Source organism: Apus apus, chromosome 2, assembly GCF_020740795.1.
Source record: "Apus apus isolate bApuApu2 chromosome 2, bApuApu2.pri.cur, whole genome shotgun sequence".
Taxonomy (NCBI): Eukaryota; Metazoa; Chordata; class Aves; order Apodiformes; family Apodidae; genus Apus; species Apus apus.
The window spans coordinates 114,808,825-114,827,886 of NC_067283.1; the positions used below are offsets into that span (position 1 = coordinate 114,808,825).

The 19,062-nt window shown below is 38.9% G+C and overlaps 1 protein-coding gene across 1 annotated transcript in view; it reads left to right on the forward strand.

Moving 5' to 3' along the window:
* Positions 1-18,855, forward strand: part of SNTG1 (syntrophin gamma 1) — a 158,750-nt gene extending 139,895 nt beyond the window's left edge. The window contains exons 16-17 of the mRNA XM_051611904.1: positions 8,544-8,654; positions 18,040-18,855. Coding sequence (XP_051467864.1) covers positions 8,544-8,654; positions 18,040-18,198 — 270 coding nt within the window. The 3' untranslated portion in view covers positions 18,199-18,855. The remainder of the gene's footprint in view (positions 1-8,543; positions 8,655-18,039) is intronic.
* Positions 18,856-19,062: the final 207 nt, after the last annotated feature.

Here is a 19,062-nt window from a genome sequence, read left to right on the forward strand (position 1 = left end):
TGGTGCCTCCACCACTTCCCTGGGTAGTCCATTCCAATATCTGATCACCCTTTCCATGAGGAAGTACTTCCTAATATCCAACCTAAACTTCCCCTGGTGCAGCTTCAGGCCATGTCCTCTTGTCTTGTTGATAGTTCCCTGGAAAAAGAGCCCAGTCCCCACCTGACTACAACCTCCCTTCAGGTGGTTGTAGAGAGTGATAAGGTCCCTCCTGAGTCTTCTCTTCTCCAGGCTAAAAAACCCTAACTCTCTCAGCCTATCCCTATAAGACTTTCCCTCTAGTCCCTTCACCAGCCTTGTTGCTCTCCTCTGGACCTGCTCCAGCACCTCAATATCCTTCTTGAAGTGAGGGGCCCAAAACTGTACACAGTACTCAAGGTGAGGCCTCACCAGTGCTGTGTACAGGGGGAGAATTACATCCCTACTCCTGCTGGCCACACGATTCCTGATACAAGCCAGGATGCCATCGGCCTTCTGGGCCACCTGGGCACACTGCTGGCTCATCTTCAACTGGTTGTCAACCAGCACTCCCAGGTCCCTCTCTGCCAGGCTGCTCTCCAGCCATTCTCGGCAGCCTGTAGCACTGCATGGGGTTATTGTGGCCAAAGTGCAGGACCTGGCACTTGGTCTTGTTGAATTTCGTGACATTTCACATAAGTAGTGGACTACTTACTCTTTTCCTTTGGACAAACCAACTTCTTTGTGAGATATGGGGTAGCAGCTTGGTACAATCCTGGAGAGCTCTGAAGGGCCTTTTTTCAGGATCGATATTTGTAGGGTCACAAGTTTATCAATATTTTTCCATGGTGGCCACAATTCAAGTCAGATGATCTTTAGCAACGTTCAGGGTGGGCTTGTGATCTGAGCAGGAGGGGTCTCAGGTACATCTCCCAAACAACAGAGTTCTGGGTATGGTTAGGGAATGCCTGATCTCCCCAAATAGCTGTGTTTGCACTACGACTAGAAGGTACCCAAGTGTTTGAACTCACTGCTCTAGTAGGCAAGGTCAGAACGTAATGGATTGTATCACCCCACTGCACTTATAACTAAAGCAAAAACAATGTTAGCTTGTGTTGGCATGGTGGTATGGCTCAGTGAGGATGGGATCTGGACCACCACATCCATGCATCCAAATCCAGACTTCTTTAGCTATTTACATAATAAAACCTGTGTGATTCATGTCAATGGAAGATATAGAGAAATCCTGTATTTGATGATGAGCGCTGGCAGATGAAATTATGCCATTGCATTATGTGGTACAAACACTATTTCACAAGTTTATTAAGTGTAAATTGTCCTTTTGCAAAAACAGAATTGGTCCACGGTGCATAAACCAATATAGATGTGGCAAGACTGTTTAATAATAAATCAAAGATAGTTGATCACTAAAGCCATAGGACACAAATTAGTCCTGTTCTGGCTAAAGACTCTCATGTTGACACAATAAAGCATTTCTTTTCTAGTGCCAATGCAAAATGCCCTGTGTATCTTTGCTAAATCACTTAGCTACCACAGCCCCATAAGACACTCATAATTCTGTGTATTTTCCTTTAGAGTGTGGTAAGTAAAAGTGCAGAGACACCTATTTATTCTGCGTCTGTTTGGTAATCCAGTCTCTGTTTGGAATCACGCTCCTTGAGCCAAAACAAAACAAAAACCCTAACCAACCCTCCTGATCGTACCGTACACTAAGGTAATGATGCATTCCCACTTTTCTGATTCCATTGTTCAGATGGGAAGTGTTTTGTTTTTTCATGACGTCTCATCAAAATTGTATGTAGTTTAGTCCAGGATTCTGAAATGAGGGGAATGAATAGCAAACTGATATATGATAAGAATGTGAAAATCTTTTTTGAGGTCTCTTGCAGAACATGTGTTTTAGTTTTAGCACTAGTGGTAAGAATAGAAGCAATGTAATTTTATTCATTTGTGTGGTTGTACGGAACATCAGCCAAGTATTACAGGTACTGAAATCAGTAGCTTTTCTTCCATGTGCCATTTATATACTGCATTTACATCCCATCTATAAATTAAGAATATGCTGTCAGAGAGCATCCTTGGACAATTATAGTAAAATAACACTAGCAGAAGATAACAGGCAGTAATTTGGTTACAAAAACTAGAACAAATGAGTCCTAGATGTTTACTTATAAATAAAATATTTCTCATTAAAAAGTATTGGTGGAGAATCTTGGTCCCAGATATGTCAAAGGAAAAAAATTCCTATTAATTTGAGTGAAGACAGGATTTTGCTTGATGATCACTTATTACAATAATTTAATAGCATCTCAAGAGAAGTCTTAAATCATATTTGTAAGCTTGTCTGGACTGTTTATTTGTTTGCATTGCATTCTGGTATTCTTTAAAGTTAATTTTATTAAATAGTATAAAATGTAAAAAGAAGCCTAAGTATTCTATGAATAATAATTGGGAAGAAGATTTATAGCCTACTTTTTTTAATGTTGTTCAATTACATTGACTTCTTACAGTGCATTTCTCAAAACATGGATTAACTAATGTCAGATTTTCCATGACCACACTGGTTATGTATAAATTGTGAAACCAGTGGTATTTTCACTATATGCTATTTCTTCAGTCCCCAGTTTCTAAATTGGAGTGCATGCTGTTAGTCACAAGTTCTGTCTCTACTTATGGATCGAGAGTTCCTTTTTAAAGGCAATAAACAGTGCATACTGAGTTCTCATCTTGGTCTTCCATCAAGGCGTGATAAGTTTGTGTGCCTCGACTTGAGAAGTGTCTCAGGGTCCTCATGAGAAGCTGATGCCAGCATATACCACAGAATCTTTTTTAATTTGTTTGCAATTTGTGCTTGAAAAGGAATTGTCACGTGGTCCACCTGTCAAATCTATTTTAGGGTAAATGAAAATTTACTGCTTGTTAAAAATGCTATGTATAGTCCTGTAACATATTCTCAGTGATGCAGGTGACACACAGTTACTAAGGATAGTACAAGTAAAGCACTTGAAAAGCACAGGCTGCTTTTATTAACTAAAGAAGCCCTGCCAGAATGTGTTATAGAACGTTGAGCTCAGTAACACTGCACCTTCAAACCAGTAAGTGCTTCTGCTTATATTTTATAATTCATAAAAACTGATATAGAAATAATTTATATATTTTTTTTCAGCAAATTGTGAAAAAGCCAACATGTTTTATGAGTGTACTTATTGCTTAGAAGCAAATGTAAACATCAATATATACATTTGTGGAAAATTATACCAACCTTTGTTAATTCTCTGAGGCAAGCATTCAGCAAATGATTCTGTGGAACTGTGATGTTCAAAAACATGAAAAAAATCATTCATTTGGCTTTGACAGTGGTACAGATCAGTATGCCCAAAGGTTCCTGTTCCCTATGGTGGGGAATTAGCCTTTAAAATTAGAATTCAGAACAGTCACCAGAGCAAGAACTGTGACACTGAAGTCAGCCTGTAGGAACATGAAGGATAACATGGAAATTTCTCTCTCATGTGTTTATGTCACTGCTGTAGCTACACATCTGTGAAACTCAGTGCTTAGGTGAGTAGGTCTTGCATCTCTTTTCTACTTTGGCACCATGAGGTAGTCATTGAAAAATGATAGGTCTGGTCCCAGCTCACTCCTTATGCATTTTGCAGTAATGAACATGAAAATGTAAAAACAGTCCACCCAAAACATGTGAAAACACAAGAAGAAGTAACACAGGGATCCCCATGGTACTGCATTTTCAGAGAATCATCTGACTGCTGGTCACAGCATTCTGCATCCGCTTGTACAACTGCTACAGGTGCAAAACATGTAGTTCTGGCTACAGAGGGCAGCACTTAAGCTTCTTTGGTAGGAGACAAGGAATTAGAGAGGTCTCACTGAGCATATACATAACCAATTCACCCAATTTCAGCTATCTAGAATTTTAAAATCTAATTTAACCTAATTGTTACACTTCTAAGGTACTGATGTATGCTGAGATGTGGACACATTCAGAGTGTATCAGAGTGAACCAGGATTCATTCCTGTTCAAATCATGATGAAGAAACTTGTTTGGAAATTCTCTAGAATGAAAACAGTAGCCAGGATGACCAGCTTGAACATTTGAAATAGTTTGTATTCCTGACTAAATAACTTAAAACTCACAACACTTCTACACTTTTACTTTTGCAAAAAGAACTCTCTTGCATTTGGACATCTTTGGGAAAAATGTGTGCAATGTGTTGAAGATCACTCAGAAGGTACAGTTCTTTCATTTGGTAGTAATTTAATGCATTGTCAATAGCATTTTTTTCTTCACATTTTAGATGAAGACTGTTTAATAGTCTGCAAAGTATGCTGTTTAACTGTCAGTTCTAGGAACTTGTTTTGATATCATGATGGAAGAAGTGCAGTCTTGTTGAGATTAGTCCCAAGAAGGATTTTGTCCCCTGCACTCTATAGACCTGATTTTGCAATGTACTTAAGTAAGGCTCTTCAAAACTGATGCTATGCATCAACTGAAGTGTGCTCTTGAATCATGCCTGTGGTTTGGTATGACTGTCATTCTCTTTCCTCTGAGTGGGAATGAAGCAAGTGGCAAATCTCCATGAGAAATACTGATTGGGAATAAAGCCAGGTACTCTGGGATTTTGCCTGCCAATTTTAAGGGTTCTTGTTACTACTGCACTTCTCCCTGCTTTCACCTTCTGTGGCCTTTGTGTTGAGGCTGGAGCACTTGCCAGAGAAGACTGAAGCAAGGAAGTCATTGAGGACCTCAGCCTTCTCAATATCCTGTGTTGCTACCTTGCCCGTTTCCTTCAGGAGAGGGCCTGCACTCTCCTTTGATGTCCTTTTCTCCCCAACACACCTAAAGAAGCTTTTCTTATTGTTCTTAACATCTCTGGGGAGATTTAATTCTAGCAGGGATTTGGCTCTCCTAACCTGATCCCTAGCTGCTCAGACAACCTCTGTAATCCTCCCAGGATACCTGCCTTAGCTTTCACCCCCTGTATGCTTCCTTCTTAAGTCTGAGCTTTTCTAGGTGCTGCTTACTCATTCATGCCAGCCTCTTGGAGTTTCTACTGACTTCCTCTTAGCTGGAATGCAACACTCTTGGACCTGGAGAAGGTGATCCTTAAATTTCATGGGTCCCTTTACCCTCCCATGACACTCTCTTGAGCATATACCTGAAGAGCTTAACATCCCTCACCAGCCCATCCTCGTTGGTGAGGACAAGATCCAGCATAGCACTTCTCCTTGTTGGTTCCTCGATTATTTGGAAAAGGAAGTTACCATCCTTGCACTCTAGGAACCTCTTGGATTGTTTGCGTTTACAGAGTTGTTCTTCCAACACGTCAGGGTGGTTGAAGTCTCCCACAAGGACCATGGCTTGTGAATGTGAAGCTGCTCCTATCTTTCTAAATAGTGCTTCATCTATATTATCCTCCTGCTCAGGTTACCTGTAGCAAACCCCCACTGTGATGTCACCTTGGCTTTTCTTCCCCTTAATTTTAATCCATAAGCTCTCTGTTGGCTCCTCATCTGTCCCCAGGGGAAGCTCCATGCACTCCAGCTGGTCTTTGACATAGAGGGCAACATCCCCACCCCATCTCCCCTGTCTGTCCTTCCTAAAGAGTTTGTAACCCCCTGTTCTGACAATCCAGTCATAGGAGCCATCCCAACAGATCTCAGTGATGCCAATGAGATCATAGCCCTGCAGGCTCACCCTCATCTCTAATTCCTCCTGTTTATTCCCCATGCTGCATGCATTTGTATAAAGGCATTTAAGCTGGGCCTCCAGTAAGGTTGCCTGACTAGCTGACCTGACCACCACCCCACCCCTAGGCTCACGTGTAGTAAGCCTGGCTTTATCCCCCACTCCCTTCCAACCTAGTTTAAAGCCCTATCAATGAGTCCTGCTAATTCCTGCCCTAGTACCCTTTTCCCCCTGTGGGACAGGGTCTTCCTATCCAATCTCAGCAAGCCTGGTGTCCTGTAAACCAAACCATGACCAAAAACCCCAAAGTCCTGATGGCAGCAGCAGTTTTGGAGCCAGGCATTGATTTGTGAGGTCTTCTTGTTAACCCATTCATCATTTCCCAAGACTGGAGGGACAGAGGAGAACACAACTTGTGCACCTGAGCCCTTGACCAGTCATCCCAATGCCCTAAAATCTTTCTTTATTACTCTCAAAACTCTTTTCTCCACCTCATCGCTACCTACCTGAAAGATCAAAGACGATAGTAGTCTGAGGGGGGCTGTATCAGACCAGGAAGTTTCCTGGTTATATATCCCTTACCCTGCTCCAGGGAGGCAGCATACTGCCCTGTGGCCGGCATATGGGACCTTCAGTTCCCCTCAGAATGGTATCACCTATCACTATCATCCTCCTCTTGCTCTTCTCAGAAGCAGTCCTAATCTTAGGAGCTGGTTGCTTTGGCAACTTCTTAGGAGCAGTCCTATTGCATCGAGCTGGCTGCTTTGGCAGCTCCCTGGACAGGACTTCTTCAGCATCATTGTTTGACTGGTCCCCTATCTCCAGAGCCATGTAATCTTTTCTCTAAGGGCACCTGGAAACGTGGGAGGAGTTTGGTGAGAACTCTTCTGCTACCCCTAGCAGGGACCTGCATCCACTCCCCCCCATCCTCTCCTAGTTCCCATCCTTCCTCCTGGTGACCAGGCGCTCTGAGGGAGCCTCCGCGTTTCAATGCCCCGCGGTGGCCCCGGCAACGCCACCTGCCATGTTACTCTCTCTCGAAAGAGCTGCCGAACCCTGACGGGTCTCTTCACTCTCCCGCGGGCTTCCCTGGCTTCAGGAACCCCCCTGAATGTCTGAAATCAGTGAAGTGTGCCATCAAGGCAGGGCACCTGCTGCAGCCACTGCCTCTGATCGCTCTCCTCGCGCTCTGTGAAAAAATGGAGCTTACAAAGTAAGTAGGAAGTGTGGCCACCTGAACGGTGTACTGGGTTGTTTAGGTTTGTGGGTTTTTTAACTCAGTCTACAAGACATAAGTAAACATCATTGGTCAAACAAAGTGAAAGGAATTGCACATAATTACAGATGAGGGAAGCTATTCTATTTTCTGTAGCGTAGATTGGTGGGCTCAGAAGACAGCATTTGAAACAAATATTGTATAGTTTCACGTAAATTGCCAAATTCGTCTAGTTTATCTGAAGCAGAATGTCCTTAACTCAGTGTATGGTAGCCAAGAGCTCTTCTGTCACATACAGGGAATGAAAGTGGTGCTAATTTTAGTTTGTTTTTTTTTTTTTCTGGAAGGGGCAAATATATAGGGGAAAATAATTCTAGCACTTGCCTTGAGTACTGTGCACAGTTAAGATACTTTTGCGTTTTTTTCCTCTTCAAGTTACTCAGACAAACAGAGCTAACTTTATTTAGCTTATTGCAGGTTACACATTCTTGCCAGTCATTAACATAAAAACATCAACACATCCTGAAGCAAAGGGACCTGCAGACATTTAGGACAGTTAAAAATATTAACCATCCCTCATATTCTGTTTAATTTCAAGTCGGTAGTAAGTCATTCATAGATATAGACAACACGCAGAGATGGAAGTGTCATTCTAAGTTACGGAGAGGAAGTAATTTACAAACCCTTAAAGAAAAGAAAATTGAACACCACTTCTTGCCTTAAGTTTCTGTGTTGTCCAATGAATGTGAAATTAATGTAACAGCAGTGTGTGAATGAGGATGACCTTAACATGATGTGAAGTACTATTGAAATCACAATGAAGAATGTTAGTGCTTCAAAATATCTGTAAGGTGGAGGGGGGATATCTTTAAATGAGGCTGAAAAGACAATTAAAAAAAAAAGTTATTTCCCACTTTTAAGCAAAGTAGTTTTAGATGTATTTTTTTTCTACATAAATCCACAATAGATATGAAAAAAGAGACACTTTTCTAACCAGCTGTAAATTTTATTAATTGTGTAATTATTCTGTAGAGCAATCTGCCATTTTTTTCAACACAACACATTGTAATTCATAATATAATTACTTTAAAGGCCACTGATATGCTCAGAATTAATGATCTGCTCAAATTCCTGATTAGAGCTCTCATAAACAAACTCAAAATAAGTTCTCATTAAAAGGTTTCCTTTTGTTATTTTATAATTTAAAACAATATTTGTTTTTAATTTGATATTCCCTTCGTGGTAATACAACTCGAATTTTCAATGTGAAAGAAAAAGAGAGGACTTCTATGACAGGTTATCACTTCAAGTGGAGTAGAGAATACACAGGTCATCAGTGGAAAAAAATGTTGTCTTTCTGGCATGCAAATTTTCTTGTTTAATCAGGGTTAAATATGGATAAAGGAATTTCAGAGTAAATTTCACAAAGGTAGTCTAACTGATTTGAATTGGACACTGCCAAAGACTGATATGTCTGTATGATCATAGGAACATCAGACAACATAATACTAAATTGTTTTAGTTACTACCGTAGAGCAGTTAAAAATTCTTTGCAAGAAAATCAGTTATTTCTGATACAATTTTAAATGATAACTATGCTGACTTTCTTTTGCATGTGTTTTGTTTCCCTTCTTTTTCCTCTAGGCTGTACTTTGGAGGTACAAGTTTTCCCAACTCAAAGGTTCTTCAGATGATGGAAAAAGCAAAATAAAATTTTTGTTCCAAAACCAGGATACTAAACAAATTGAAGCAAAGGTAAAAACAACACATTATATTATAATAGCAACATACATTAAAAGTGATTATCAAAGCAGCTAGGAGAACAGAGGATTAAATTAAACCATATTATTGAGGAATTTTAGATTAATGAACAAAGTTGAAAAATGCAATTAAATGAAATGTGGTGGACTGTGCCTTTCAATACTTTAATGTTCTGCTACATCACACAGATGAATGTTTTCTTACTTCCTATTTCCTTCAGAAATAATTTTAATAGTAAGTAATTTATTTTCATCTCTAATAAGAAATAATAAGAAAAATAACAACCTAATGTCATGAGGATAATTTTCTCTTAAGTAAATAATTGGAAACTTTTACCATGTAAGCACAACTGAAGGATGAAACTCATCATTATTTTTCTGTCTCCTATTGACATTATATTAACACATTATTTTAGGACTAAAGAAATTCCATAGGAATCAAAAAATGGGACAGTGATTCTCTGTTTTTTAATGCATTTTAACAATTAATTAATTAAAAAACCAGCATGAAATCTGTTTTTTTGAAGAATAGAAAACAATTTTTATCAAAATGTTTTTATGTTTTAAACTAAATCTGTCATGTAAGTCACTTTTTAAGAATTAGAGATATCCTGTTACCTTTTTGTACCTATTGCTAATCTCACTCAAATTGAGTAGAACTTTATTTCTAGAAAATTTCATCTTTCTATCTTTTATCAAGATAGAAATTCTACCTGCTTCCTTATGAAGGCAGAATATATTGCAAACTTGCTAGCATGCTTATTAGTATGCTATTATGTTCCCTGGATGCTTCTCTGTTTTATAAAGTTAAGTTTTCACAATAATAAATTTAGCAATAAAGATTTGTTACTTTAAATTCACTTTATTGGTGAGCAAATCATACCAGTTATATCATGATGAAAAAATGTCAGATGATGTTGTCTTAGGGAGGCATTATGGCGTTTGTACTGGGCACTTGTAACCCTTCCAATTTGTTTACATATTTTTTCAACTTTGATTAGTTTAAAATACTAGGGGTAGGACCCTTCAGTATCCTTTAAGCCTTTCATGGATCTAAAGCACGATTCCGCATGAGAAAAGGTGGAACAATCTAGCCTCTATTTTTTTGACTTTACAAGAATTACAGAGTTAGAGGTATAGCTATTTGGGGAACTCTTGGGTCATTAGGAAATGTTAATCAGATTTTCAGAAAGGCTTGAAATGCCAGGTTTTGTGCATACTGTATGGCAGGCTTCATTTGGAATCAGATGATGGGAATTTTGTAAAACATCTGTTAAAGGTTGTGATGAATATTCATGGCCACAGCTATCATCACCTGATAAATGCATCTCCATGGTTCAGGTGGCCTGGAGACCTACTATTTTAAGGGGAAATACAAGGTAACATTTTCTTTAAGTAAAGGTATTTTTTTTGCTAGGTATATTATTACACAGTGAATAATCAGAATATAGTGAAATGAGAGTGCACAGCTGAGAACTAAACAAAAAAAATGAGGAGTCATTGTCCCAACATATTAGGGCTCTTCACTTCTGCATTCCCAAGCAGTAATGTGTCCCAGAAGGGTATGGCAGGTCACTGACATTTCTAAAGAGAGTCACTAGAACTGAGAGTGGATGGTTTCCCCTTTGTCTTTAACAGTAACACAGTCTATGCAGAACCTGCTATGGCATATGCATACCTGTTCCAAGACTCCTGCTTTCTTGGCTCAAGGTCTATTTTCCTCCATCTCTGAGTTTCAGCTATGACACTGATAAAATGTGTTTGTATATTTAATGTGCTGTCATTCAGTTACTCCCTGGGAATACAAGGTGGCTTTGTCATAGTTTTTTGTTGTTGTTGTTGTTTATTTTTAAAAAATAATACTACTTTCATCATAGTTGGCAGTGAACTGAATATGAACCAGCAGTGTGCTTGGATGACCAAGAAGGCCATCAGCATCCTGGCTTCTATCAGGAATAGTGTGGCCAGCAGGACTAGGAAAGTGCTTGTCAATACAGAAAAGACATTGAGGTGCTGGCATGAGTCCAGAGAATGGCAACAAAGCTGGTGAAGGGTCTAGAGCACAAGTCTCATGAGAAGTGGCCAAGGGCACTAGGTTGTTTAGCATGGAGAAAAGGAGGCTGAGGGAAGACCTTATCCCTCGCTGCAACTACCTGAAAGGAGGTTGCATTGAGGTGGGTGTTGGTCTCTTCTTCCATGCAACAAATGATAGGACAAGAGGAAATGGTCTCAAGTTGTACCAGGGGAGTTTTAGATTGGACATTATGAAAAATTTATTCAATTAAAGGGCTTTCAAATACTGGAACAGGCTGCCCAGGAGAGTGGTGGAATCTTCATCTCTGTAGGTATTTAAAAGACATGTAGACATAATGCTTGGGCATGTGTTTTAGTGATGGGCTTGGCAGTGTTAGGTTTACAGTTGGAGTTGGTGATCTTAAAGGCCTTTTCCAACCAAAGTGATTCTGTGATTTTATATAATTCTTTCCTGCAAAAATACAGGTTATCAAAATCCAAATGCTTCCTGTCTTCTTTATTTACAATGCTGCAAATTTTTAGCATCTCATGCTCTCCCAGATGTGTGTGACTATAGCATGTTGTATCTGTGTGATAATATCCCTTAGCTTTAGAACACTTATGCCTTATCTAGAGAATAAAGAGTGTTGGAGTGCTTAGCTATTTCATTTTGACCCAAAATTTAGATAAATTTGTTATTATTCTAGAAATATGTTCAGATTTGTAGATGGATGTTACTGGGGAAGAAAAAAGGCATGAACATTTTAAAATTTAGCCATACTATCATGATAATTGTCCAGCACTTATTCTGTATTCTGGTGGAATATACAGAGATATCACTGTTAAAGTTAGAAGAATCTAGAAAAAATACTACTTGAGAAAAAAATGCAGAACCACATAAATTAATCAGTCAACATTTTTTAATTTTTGAAACATACTTGTCACCATATCTTATATTCCTAGGTGATAGAAAGTCCTTCCCTGACACTGAATAACTAATATTTTTATAATGCTGACATTTTGTGCAACATGCTTCATGTTGGACTTAAAAAATTCAAAATAGCATGCTTTGCGACACACAACAGTTTAACTAGGTATACTAGTTTTCAACTTGAAAATAGGTTAACATATTTAAACATTTGTGTCATTCTCTCAGATATAGATATGCTGCTTTTTTTTTTTCTTTTGAGACTTCGTACTGATGCTTTTGTTTGGCTTCTCTGTAAGTAATATTATGTTACTATAAAGATATATAGAGTAGTACAAAAGGAGCTTTTCTTTGTAGACTTAAGCAATTCCAGTCTGAAAAATCTGAAGAGTAATTACCATAGGTCACACCAGTGGGTCTGTGGCAGGGTGCCTTGATGCAAACACCTTACTTTGAAGGTCTCTAAGCCAGGGTCTAAGTGGTTTCTGAGTAGAAAAACACTTAGGAGCAGCATTAATCACCAAAACCCCTTAGACATTGCAATCTGTAGGCTATTTCCCAGCTGTCACTCAGCAGGAGATATTGCAGAAGTTTGCACAGTCAGACAGAATTTTTCTGACTGAGAGTTACAAAATAGAGCCATTGGCTTGGCAGACCATGGAGCCTACATGTCACTCTCCTTTGCTCTTACTGGGATTGTGTTGTAAAAAAACAAGCACAAAAGGGCAAAGCCTTCTCCTTCTCTATATGACACAAAGGGATTCACTTAGGCACCTTGCTATCTATTTACCTATCTACCTAGCTATCGTTTAATGATCCATTAGTGTCTGTCGAGTATCACAGCAGCTTCTAGAGGCTAACAGTCTCAGGGCTGAAGTGAACTCAGAGTGCTTTGCCCTTCAGTTTTACGTGGCTAAGTGTTGGAGCACTGCAATGGAAACTGCTTTGTATTTTACTAACAAAAATTAAGAGTATCTTAAATCTATGAGAGATCCTGTTTGAACATATATATATGCTCCCAAACATACGAGTCTACAATGAATGTAAAAATCAGCATCAGCACTGTTTTTCTTATTACATGCAATTTCCATTTGAATTTTGTAAGTAAGCACACTAATGAGCAATTTCTGTTAACTGAGAGTCTCTGTGCCTTTTAAAACAAATGGATAACTCAGAAATGTGTGATTTCACCTTTCTCAACTCACAGGGCTTTTTTTTTTTTTATTTTCCTGTCTTTCTATGATTCATGCACAACAGTTTTGTCAGAAAAACTCAGGTGAGGTCACACAGCTATGCTGTATCAGGTTTGCCTTTGCTCACAGACTAGCTGAACCCCAAAACTGAGTGTTACAAAACTGAAGTCAACAAAAAAATCAGCACATCACTATCCAGTTAACTGTCTTTGTTTGAGTTTGGAGAATAGAAGAGGGCAGAAATATGTTATCAAGAAAGGAAGAAATGTAACTTCTAGGATTTAGCATTAATATTTATTCAATCAAGCATAGAATTGTAGATTGGCTTGCATTGGAAGGGATCTTGAAGATCATCTAGCTGAAGTCCCCCTGCCATCATCAGGGACACCTTCCATTAGACAGGGTTGCTCAAAGCTCTGTCCAACCTGGCCTTGAACACTTCCAGGGAGGGGGCATCCACAGCCTCCCTGGGCAACCTGTTCCAGTGTCTCACCACCCTCACACTGAATATATTTTCCTCATGTTTAACCTAAATCTGCCCTCTTCCAGTTTAAAACTGTTCCACTTCATTCTATTGCTATAGGCCCTTGTAAAAGGTCCCTCCCCAGCTTTCATGTAGCCCCTTTCAGGTACTGGAAGGCTGCTATAACGTCTCCCCAGAACCTTCTCTTTTCCAGGCTGAAATGCTCCAACTCTCTCAGCCTGTCTTCAAAGGAGAGCTGCTCCAGCCCTCTGACCATCTTTGTTGCCCTTCTCTGGACTTGCTCCAACAGCTCCATATCCTTCTTGTGTTACGGGCTCTTGATCTGCTGGCCACTTTTCTTTTGATGTAGCCCAGTACACAGTTGGATTTCTGGGCTGAAAGGCCGACTTATATTGAGCTTCTCATCAAACAACAGCCCCAAGTCCTTCTTAGGGCTGCTCTCAATCCATTCTCTGCCCAGCCTGTAACTGTGCTTGGGATTGTCCCGACCCAGGTGCAGGATCTTGTACTTGGCCTTGTTGAACTTCATGAGCTTGGCGTGGGCCCACCTCTCAAGCCCGTCAAGGTCCCTCTTAATATTACTGCCTAATAGTACTTAATGCCAATTAATTAGTACTTGAAATTATAATGTATAAAAATATAATAAAAAATAAAACAAATAGCCTGAGTTACTGCTGTAGTAATTTGAATAAAATGCTCACTTTCAGCTGTTGCAAGGTGTCTTGATGGATGCTTACACCATTTTCCAGACTGACATTTCTGCTGATTTCAAGTATATTCTCTGAAATATAAGTTTAAATTAATCCTTGTTCTTATCCTTGAGGGTTTTTCTGTCAGCGTCACAGTGCTCTTCAAATCATAGAATATCATCTTTAAATGGGTTTTAAGTATACATCCTTAGGATTTTAACAGAGTGATTCCCCAATTGCAGTGACTGCATTCTGTGGTCAAATTGCTGATCTGTGTAGGTTTGTGTGACTCAATTTTCACATGTCTTGCATATGGATTATCTGTTTTGTATTGGGTTTTTTTTAGTTATATCAGTAATATAGTGCAATAAGAGGTGTTCGGTTTGGTTTTTTAATCTGGAGGCACTATTCTTGTTTTCTTTTTTCTTCTCTGCATTTTCAATCCAAACTTTCTTTGTGAAAAGTTACTAGAATTCCCATACACTTCTGACCATATCCAAGGCATCTTTCTTACATACCTCCTCTGCCCACTTAAATTGTTCTCAGCAGAAACTGTGAATCTTTAGAATCTGAGAACCTATGTCATAGTGGAGGCAATGTAGGGTGAGATTAATCTGATCAAGAGATATCTTAGAGCGACAATTTGGAGACCAAAGGGTACACTGATGCTCCTAAGAGAGCAGGTTCATAGGTGAGGTGTACGAACAGTGTGGAAATAGGAATAATAGTGATTTTTGTACTTGTGCATGGACGAGTAGGTGTGCCTTAAGTTTGGATTTCTTTGCTTTTTTTGGGGGGGATTAAAAACATTTGTTTTTCCCTACTGGTAGCAGCTTTAATGGCTTCACTGCATATTTCTTCACATTTCATTGCTTTTACTCATTTGGTAATTTGAAACTTCATCTGAATCTGGGTGTGAAATAGACAATATCCCGCCTAGCTGAAAGTGTATTCAGACAAGAGGATGACTGATGACACAGTATATATGAAAACAACTAGGGGTGGCTAGGTGTGCACAAAAGCTTGTGGGTTCCCTTCCATCTGCTGACAGTAGTGCAGACCTGTGGGCAGCTAAAAGTGCAAGTTCTCAGCAGAAGCGAGGAAATATTTTTTCTGTCAGCAGCTCTACATGAAGCCTTATCATTAAGCTTTCTTGTGATTAGGCTAATCTGCCAGAAAAGTGTTGTTCCTGATAGATCCTGTTCCCATCAATCAGGCTCCTGTGAATAGCACTGCAGCCATTAATCAGGCATCTATGTACTCACCATATACCAGTCAGCCTCCTGTGCTTCACATTGCTTTAATTTCCAATTAAATGCTCGTGTCTACATTGAAAAATGAGTAATGTTCCACGGCAAAAAACAAACCTGTGTGTTCTGGCTTCTTAGTGCTCATCTTTGCAGTCAAGGTAATTTTTGTGTTGTGCCTTTACTGTCAGTAATAGTAATCCAAAGGGACCTTCAAAGGCTGTTCTGTTGCCTCACCCATTTTCCTTGAAGGTCTATTGAGCAATGGATCTTCTCAATGCATTACTGTGACACAAACACCTGTGATAACTGTTGGTAATAATTTTACTAATACACTGTGAAAATTCTGTGTCCAGTATCCAAAATTATGACAGTAAGAACTTAAAGCCAGTAGAGTTACCTAAGTGACTGGTATGATTCTCAAAGAGTAATATTGTCTTAATAGGCTTGTCCCGTTGAGACATAGGGGGAATGTAATTTTTCTTTTTAACACATGGATTTTATATTAGGAGTATTTCACTGTTACACTAAATATTTATTCTCTCATCTTAAGCTTCAGCTTTATTTCTTTACTACCAGAAGGATAAATATTTTTTTTTTTAATAAAAAGGACTTAACTGAAAAGTAACTAAATTTCAGTGACTGATGTTCTGAAAACTATTCCATAATTCCTGGTTTCCTCATCTTTGAATTTCCACTGCTTTCCTATCTATAATAAATCCTATTTTGAAATTTGAGAAACAAAACCTTTGTTATAGTGATAAAATTGCCCTTCTCCCAGTGTTTGAAAATGAGAATGTCTCTAAACAGATTGTTTTAAATGGGCACAGATGGCAGGTTTGTGAAACTTGGCACAAACTTTATCTTCTTTATTGAGAATTTGTAGTTAGGGGAGTTCAAAGAAGCCCATGGGATGTTATAAATTCATTTCTGAGCATGTCTGAAGGATGTCTGCTCAAGTTGTAAGAAAGCTGAACAAAGCTCCACCCATTCAGTGCATCACTGGACACTCTGTACTTGCAGCTGTCTGTGTTCAGGCAGTTGTTCTCCCTAATACATGAGGGATTTGTGAACATCTCCATTAATTACTTGAAGCAATATCTTCCAGGAAATCTCAAAAGGCAGAAAACTGCAGTTTAATGTAATTTTGAGGGATTTGGGAATAATTTTTTAATTTTACAACATCTTCAATGTTCTTCTAAACAAAAAAGCAAAACCTTCAGCACTACATATCATAGAAATACAAGTGCTGGGCAGAAAGACAAATAGGATATAACATAGATATCTATTACTGGCTTCGTATCAGAACAAAGAAATCTGTATAGGCAGTGAGTCAAAACAAAAAGATGGCAGCTCTGCACCACCATCCCTACGCTTGTGTGTATTCAAATACCTCAGCATTTGTTTTCAAGTAGAATCATAGAATCACAGAATCATTAAGGTTGGAAGGGACCTTAAATTCCAGCCCCCCTGCAACGAGCAGGGAACCCTACCACTAGAGCAGGTTGCACAAAACCTCGTCCAACCTGGCCTTAAAAACCTCCAGGGATGGGGCATCAGCAACCTCCCTGGGCAACCCATTCTAGTTCCTCAGCACCCTTATAGTGAAGAATTTCTTTCTAATATCAAACCTAAATCTCCCCTCTCTCAGTTTAAAACCATTACCCCTTGTCCTATCACTATCTTCTCTGATGAAAAGCCCCTACCCAGCTTTCCTGTAGGCCCCTTTCAAGTATTGGAAGGACACTATAAGGTCTCCCTGGAGCCTTCTCTTCTCCAGGCTGAACAGCCCCAACTCTCTCAGCCTGTCTTCATAGCAGAGGTGCTCCAGGCCTTTGATCATCTTGGTGGCCTTTCTCTAGACCCTTTCCAACAGATCTATATCTTTCTTGTGCTGAGGGCTCCAGAACTGTACACAGTATTCCAGGTGGGGTCACACCAGAGCAGATTAGACGGACAGAATCACCTCCCTGGCCCTGCTGGCCACACTTCTTTTGATGCAGCCCAGGATGTGTTTGGCTCTCTGGGCTCCAGCACACACTGGTGGCTCATGTTGAGCTTCTCATCTACTACCATCCCCAAGTCCTTCTCCTCAGGACTGCTCTCTAGCCATTAGAGAACAGATATTTATTGATTAAATACCAACTCTAAAAACACATACTCAAGACAACCAAAAAAAAGATTGATCAGATACAGTTACACAAAGAAGCAAATTTATACGTGTGAAAAAATAAAAACATTTATATATATATTTTTATATATTTTTTGAAACACTGAATCTGTTCCTTTTCTTGGTCCAAAAATAGTAACCTTCTCAATCAAAACAGGTGTGATAGTAGCGCTTTTTGAAAATGTGTCCCGTTTTTTTTTTTCTTTCTTTTTTTTAATTTTTTTTTTTTTCCCCTGGTGAAAAATCAACATAGGTAAGGTAAGAGCTACCAGTGTGAGGTGATGTGATGAACACACCTAGAACTCAATGTTACTGTTCATCGTGCATACAGTGGGTATACAGTACTTGTCCAGAGATGTGTAGGCATTAACCTGCAAAAGTGCCAGATTTACATTAACCTGAGGAAAAAAAAAAAAAATTACGTACTTTCACTGTTTCTATGGAGACACATAACTTCATCATAGCCTCTAAACAATTATTTACTGAATGGGTATAGCTCACTGTCTAAGTCCATGTAGCGGAAAATTGCCAGACACATTAGCAGAATTACATCAGACTCTTAAAATTATTACTATTTGAATAGTGGTTCATTCCTGAGTAAATGTCTGTGAGGTGTTCTCTTGTGTCATGTTTAATCTCTTTGTTTTCACTTCCAGGAGCTGGAGTTTTCCAACCTGTTTGCAGTCCTTCACTGTATCCACTCATTCTTTGCAGCCAAAGTGGCTTGTTTGGACCCTTTGTATGTAGGCAGTCAAGCCACAGCTTCTGCTGCTCCCACAACTTCTGGTACTGGCAAATTAAAGTATACCACTTGACATCTCACATTACTGCACTGCCACTTAACAGCAAGACGTAACAATGTATAGTCATAAAATGTAAACCTTTGGTGAACCATGTATGTGGAAACCAATCCTGGAGGCAAAACATCTTGCAGCATCAGCAGATAAATGGTCACGTGGGATCATAAATTCATCTCTGTTCTGCAAGACATCAGTAAATAATCCTAGTTGAAACCCCAGAATAGGATGGATATGCTTTTAGTATGATCTATTTGTACTTACATAGTGCTTTAAGCAACATTGGAAGTGAAGGAATAAATGACAAAATGAAGCACTTCAGTATTTAATAAATTTTTCAAATTCCTGTAATAATACACAAATAGAATTGTCATTTTCCTGTTTTCAGATGTTTTTTATGACAATATGCTAAACTCTGAGTATGAACTTAATGCCCTATCATTATGTTATAAATTGCATAAGAGCAAGCAACGAGCATATAATGCCTGGTGACAAGGAGATAAGCTTGAAAAGACATTTGTGTAAGTATCTCCTCAAATAAGAAAGCACTTTAAGCACTGTTGTAAATCCATACATGACATCATGCTACTTTTTCTGTTTTGTTCTTTTAGTTTAACAGTAACAACAACAGCTAAGAGATAGCCATATCAGACTAATACATTTTAAAAAGGAAAAAAAAAAAAAAAACAACAACAAGGAAAACACTTTTCTATGAGTACTTCCCTATTCTTCAAGTAAAAATATTGTGATAGGAATTCAATTTCAATTACAAATTAAGTAAAATATCACATCTGCTATTTACTTCCTTTTTCTTGGTCAAGAATTAAATTTTGCAAATCTAATAGTTTTTGTTCTCCAGATGTAGCTGTTGAATTTATTTCA